Source organism: Orycteropus afer, unplaced genomic scaffold (assembly GCF_000298275.1).
Source record: "Orycteropus afer afer isolate SDZICR_OR568_19922 unplaced genomic scaffold, OryAfe1.0 scaffold00083, whole genome shotgun sequence".
NCBI classification, from domain to species: Eukaryota; Metazoa; Chordata; class Mammalia; order Tubulidentata; family Orycteropodidae; genus Orycteropus; species Orycteropus afer.
In genome coordinates, this window is record NW_006921670.1 from 7,894,152 (window position 1) to 7,899,769 (window position 5,618).

General features: G+C 50.2%; 1 protein-coding gene and 1 non-coding gene across 2 annotated transcripts in view; one reads left to right on the plus strand and one right to left on the minus strand.

Moving 5' to 3' along the window:
• Positions 1-4,440, minus strand: part of POLDIP3 (DNA polymerase delta interacting protein 3) — an 81,010-nt gene extending 76,570 nt beyond the window's left edge. Inside the window, exon 1 of the mRNA XM_007941726.2 lies at positions 4,382-4,440. Coding sequence (XP_007939917.1) covers positions 4,382-4,440 — 59 coding nt within the window. The remainder of the gene's footprint in view (positions 1-4,381) is intronic.
• Positions 4,441-4,834: 394 nt separating this feature from the next.
• LOC122150064 lies at positions 4,835-4,984 on the plus strand. Its single transcript, XR_006163470.1, has one exon. It is a non-coding gene; the product is annotated as a U12 minor spliceosomal RNA (small nuclear RNA).
• Positions 4,985-5,618: the final 634 nt, after the last annotated feature.

The following is a 5,618-nucleotide window of genomic DNA, read 5'->3' on the forward strand; positions in this document are numbered from 1 at the left end:
GCCCTTCCTTCTCCTATGATTGTTCTCTCAAGGGCATGTGTCCACTTGAGGTAAATGTACTCTGAACACTTTAGGAGACAAAGAAAACCAACACACTGTTCTCGTGCCCTAAGAGTCTTGTGCAGACATTTCACTTGAAAATTTCATTCTCCTCTCCAAGTTATATAACCCCTCTTCCTCCTCTCTGTGTATAGGTCTATACTTCCTTTATCTTATTTCAACAAGGAAACAAGCATGAGTACCAAGACCAGAGCCCTGGCCTGAACCACAAAGTTCACTCCCACTTCCCCCATGGCGCCAAGGACTGCCCAGATGGAGCATGTGACTCAAAGCTGCTGACGTGAGCACACTCAAGCCCATGGAAATCAACTTCCCCGCTAAGGCTGCTGTCTTCACAGGTGTGATGACACAGACATTAGCCACTGTGGAAAACACGACATTCCACTGCAGGATCACAAGAAACAAACTCACCAGACAGATAGGAAGGAAAGGTTCTCTTCATTGCTACAGAATTCACCTTTTGTTGTTTCCACTAAAACGAGGAAAGCAGCCTTCTGAGCTAACCACAGGGTCTTCCCAAGTCACTAAGCACAAAGCTCTTCCTGGGACATCCATGCAACACTAAAACCAAAGTTCCTGGTATGGCAACAGAAATTTCAGAAGCGATAAACAGACTCTATTTACTAGAGAAAATGAAATCTATGTGCTTGACTTAAAAATCTCTGTTAAGGGGACTGTTGGGAAACGGGTTACCATGCATCTCTTGCAAACAAGGCAGTGACTGCCCTTTGCTCAAACTATCTTTGAGGAGTGTTTGTACAGCGAAAGGAGTCCTGATGGTGTAGTGGTTAAGCCTCAGCTGTTAAGCAAAAGGCCAGTGATCCGAACCCATCAGCCACGCCATGGGAGAAAGATGTGGCAACCTGCTTTTGGAAAGATTACAGCCGTGGAAAACTACGGGGCAGTTCTAGGCTGTCCCACCATCCGAAGGCAAAGGTAGGTGTGCTTGCTGCCCATTACCAAAGATCTGGGTTCCTTAGGCTCAGGGTTCCTCTCCTGTAACACAACCCCCAAGTATGCAGCTGTCACCTGACCCTCTTCATGTTGGCCTGTGGAAACTGGCGTTCAGAGAACCAGCTCAGGAATGCTGATCCTCCACCTCGGCTACCGATGCGGGTAAATCCCGTGTCTTCCATCAGCATCCAGGAAACTGCAGCAGACTGACTTGCAAAACCCCAGACCCTTCCCAGGTCTAGACAGGACCCTCCGACACTGAAGTCCTCTTCATCCGCTATGCAAGTGAAGCACTAATGGAGTTCCTAGCAGACTGAAACCCAAACAGCATGCCGTCCAGTCTCTTCTGCCCTAGGCTCTTTGCCTGCACTCTCCCTGCCCCCAATTCAATCTTCACAAAGAAGCAAACAACAGCCTCACACGGAGAAATGGATCGTATTACTTCTTCACTTAAAAGCCTTCAGTGATGAGGAGGAGCATGAGTACTAACATCTACTGAGCAGTCAGCCTCCCTCAAGCGCTCCGCTAAGTACTTTCCACACATGCAGTTAATCCCAACACCAACTTAGTGAAATAGATATTGCCCCCATTTTATCAGAAAGAGAGGCACAGGAAAGATCAGAAGCTTGTACAAGATCATGTGGAAGGCAAGACTCGAACCTGGTAAACTGGCTCTGGGGCCCAAAGCCTATCTATTACAGCCCTGGGAAGGGAGAGCGCACTCCTATTCCTTCAGGGAAGGGTCTATGAAGCGGGAGAACTGCTGTCATTTGCTGTTAGCACATGGCTGGACACAACAGATTACAAACTTTAAAAACTGCACTCTTAAATTTCATCCTCTCAATGACCTACCAGGAATTGTGAGGCCACTTGTTTTGTACTAATGCCCTCTAGGTAATTATTCTTTAACCAGGAGCCATTAGCGCAAGGGCTTTACCTCACAGGGCCCTAAGACCCCCTGCCCTCTAGGTAATTATTCTTTAACCAGGAGCCATTAGGGTCGGGAACTCCAGTAGGTTCCCCACGCCTCAGGGCTTTACCTCACAGAGCCCTGAAACCCCCTCTCCTCCTTTACTACCCCCTAGCAACAACCAATCATTTATCGACTAATACATCTTTGCTTTTGTGTTACTCCACCCTGTATTTTTCCTATAAAATTGTAATTGTAGTAGAGCACGGGGTCTTTTGCCCAATGGTGTAAGCGGAGACCCTAGCTCGAGCTAGCCAATAAACTTTCCTTTTGCTTTTGCATTATCGTGTCAGTGGTAGCTTCCTCGCGCTGACACTCCTTTCAAGACCTGAATTCAACACAACCATCACTACTCATGAACAAACTGCGCAGCTCAGAAGCCACCTGGCTGAACTGGGCCTTGCCTGGAGAACGAGTCTACTGTCCCTGAGGATCCCACCTGCCACCTTCTCTGCAGCCAACCCACTGTCCAACAGAAGCCTCTGCACACAATTAGACAAAAGAAACAAACCAAAAAAGAAATCATGTCCTGGGAAGCTAGCTTATTTAGCAACTGCTGAGCCAGCCTATGAAACCTGCACGGATTCAGAAGTGGCCAGAGGACCTGGCACCAATCTCACACCAGTCACTAGAAAAAAGAGCTAGGAGAAAATTCCTCACAAGTAACAGTTGAGAAAACACACACAGCACCCATTAAGAACCAGAGTCTGGAGGAATGCTGCCTGGTGAATCAAGAGGCAGTGGTGGCAGCAGTGGTGGACATACGTGTGTGTGTGTAAACATCCATTTCAGAAAGCAAGAAAAAGAATTTATTTTCTAGCCATGTTGGAGATACTACGTATTTTTCACATAGGAAGCGCCCATGTAAATAATAGCACACACGCATATAAAGCACGCTCATAGGAAACAAACGCTTAAAATACAGTAATACACACTTGTAAAGTGAGTGAATGTCTGAGAAAACTATCTAGCATCTTTACAAGGAAACCTGGTGGCACAATGGTTAAGTGCCTGGCAGCCAACCAAAAGGTAGGAGGTTCCAACCCACCAGCTGCTCTGTGAGAAAGATGCAAAACCTGCTTCCCTAAAGATTACAACCTTGGAAACGCCATGGGGCAGGTCCAAGGCATCCTAGAGAGTCGAGCTAAGTCAGAACCCACCCGGGTTTAGCATCTTTACAGCCCAGCTGTTTATAAAGACTTTTGAACTTAAAATTTAATGTGTTAGAAATGGAATACTATGCAACACTGAAGAATAACGCAGAATCTGCAAGACACCGCATGACGTGGATGAACTTGAAAGACAGTAGACTGAGCGAAAAAAGTCAATCACAGAAGAACAATGGATGAATTAGTTCCTTACTGTAAAAAGTCAAGGACAAGTTTACATATGGAAGGCAGCTTTCTTTGTTGGTTACCGGGGTGGGAGGGGAGGAAACACTGCAAAAATAAATAATAAAAAAAAATTAACGTCTTGGAAAACGATCGGCCATATTCCCACTTCTTCCTACGGGTAAACTCAACTCCGAAAAGTTAGAAATAACTCATAATTGCCTAGTGTCTTAAGTGTGGGGGACACAACCGCAAAACGTCCCCGCGTTCCTCATTCCGCTCCAGAACCTCCTCCCCACGGACGACCCACCTGCTCCCCCGCCCAGGCCCGCGACCACCCAGCCGCGCGTGCCACCGGCCGCCTGCCTCTCCCGGGTCCCGTTCCACGTGTGTACGGCAGGGACGACGGTAATAGGAAGTCGACGGACGAAGAACACAGCAAGGAGACGCACGTCCACGAACGCTCTCGGCAACTCAAACGCCGGGCTGAGAGCGTGCGTGGTGACCGGGCGCCTGGGGAGGTGAACGGCGCGGGGCTGGGCTTTCAAGGCCTGGGTCCCAACTACGGGCTTCGCAGAACGCGCCGGGCAGTCCGCGCAAGCCTCGTCCCCGCTAAACTTTACTCCCACTGGACTCATGCAGCCAGGCCGGGGAGGGAAAGGAGGCTGAGGGAGCGCAGGCGTCCGGACGCCAGGCTCCCCAAGGCAGGGACCCGGACCGTGGGCTGGGGTCTCGGAGTGGCCCCCCTCCCTGCAACGGCAGCCTCGCCACCCGCTTGGCGCCCAGGACGCAGTCCGCCCCCTCCGATGCTCTCAACAAACGCCGGCACCCGGTGGTCCCAGGTGAACACAGACCCCCATCTCCCCCGGCCGGGCCCGAGCGACGGCGCCTTCAGCCAGTGGGCGGGCGGGTGGCCTGCCCGCGGCAGCCGAACCAATGAGGAGAGAGGCTGCGGTAGGGGGCGGGCGCAGGCGGCCCTCAGCGTCGCGCCCGGGCCGCTCCCTCCTCAGCCCCGAGCCCCGCTACCCCGCGGACCCTAACCCAGAAGGGAGAAAAGGCCGCTCACCGCCCCTTCGCCGCCGCCCCGCGCTTCCGGATGAGCTCGTCGAGAGATATGTCCGCCATCTTGCACTGCCGAGCGAGCCGAGAAACAGCTCTCACTCCCTCAGCCCTCGATCCCGCCCTTCGCCCACGACGGAGCGACTAGCAGCTTCCGGTGTTCGGCCGACGAACTCTCGCGACAGCTGAAACGAAGCACGGGACGGAAGGGGTGGGGCTGCTCCCGTGAGCCTTCGCTGTGTTTGCTGCTTATTTGCATACAGTGGTTTGGCGAGTTGTTGTACAGCTATTTTCCCCAGCTAAAGAAATAAAATGAAAAGTAATATAAAATAATTTAATAATAAATTAGGTAAACTTGAAAGGAACAGGGATATCATTTCAATGAGTCATTTTTTATTTTCACCGGAGGGCTAATGGGAATGCGATTTGTTACCTAGGAAGTTAAGCGTACATTTTCTTTATGCCTTAAACTTATGAGTAAGGAAAATAACGATTCGGGGTGACGCCCGGATCCTCACTGCTAATGTGAGACGAATTTTTGAGCGGGTAAAGGTCGTCCCCAAGGTGACCCGCCTACTTTGCGGGATGCCTGGGAGTTGCGATCTGCCCGAACCTTAAACTTTCCCAAAAGTAGATCTTGAATAGTGGAAAGCGCTGCTTTTTCATCGTAGTGACTTGCTGGTGGCTTGTTCAGGGTATTTATTATTCTACGTTGTACTCATTTCTTCCCAGCTGGGCTTTTTAAGTTGAGTTCTTACATGTAATTGTGGATGATACCCACAATTTTCTTGTCAATTTTCATACGGTTCATTCTCACAGTTGTGCCACCTTAAACCAGTTCACTGAAACTACTCAACCTACAATACTTAGCCTCGCTTGTAGTTGAAGTTTCAATTTCAAGATAATGTACGTAAGTCTGTGCTCACATATTTATGGAGTTGGAGTTCCCCCTGACTTACTTCCTTACAGCCCACACTTACCAGTGTGACTTTCACAAGCACATGGCTTCATCTCTGTGCCTGTCTTCCTGGTCTTGCCTAGGTCATGGTGGTGGTCTTAGGTGCGTCAAGTCAAACTCATAGCGACCGCATCACGACAGAACGAAACACTGCCTGGTCCAGCGCTGCTGTTGTTGTTGTTGTTAAGTGCCGTCCAGTCGTTTCCGACTCATAGCGACCCCATGCACAGCAGAACGAAACACTGCCCGATCCCGCGCCAGCCCCACGATCCCTGCTATACTTGAT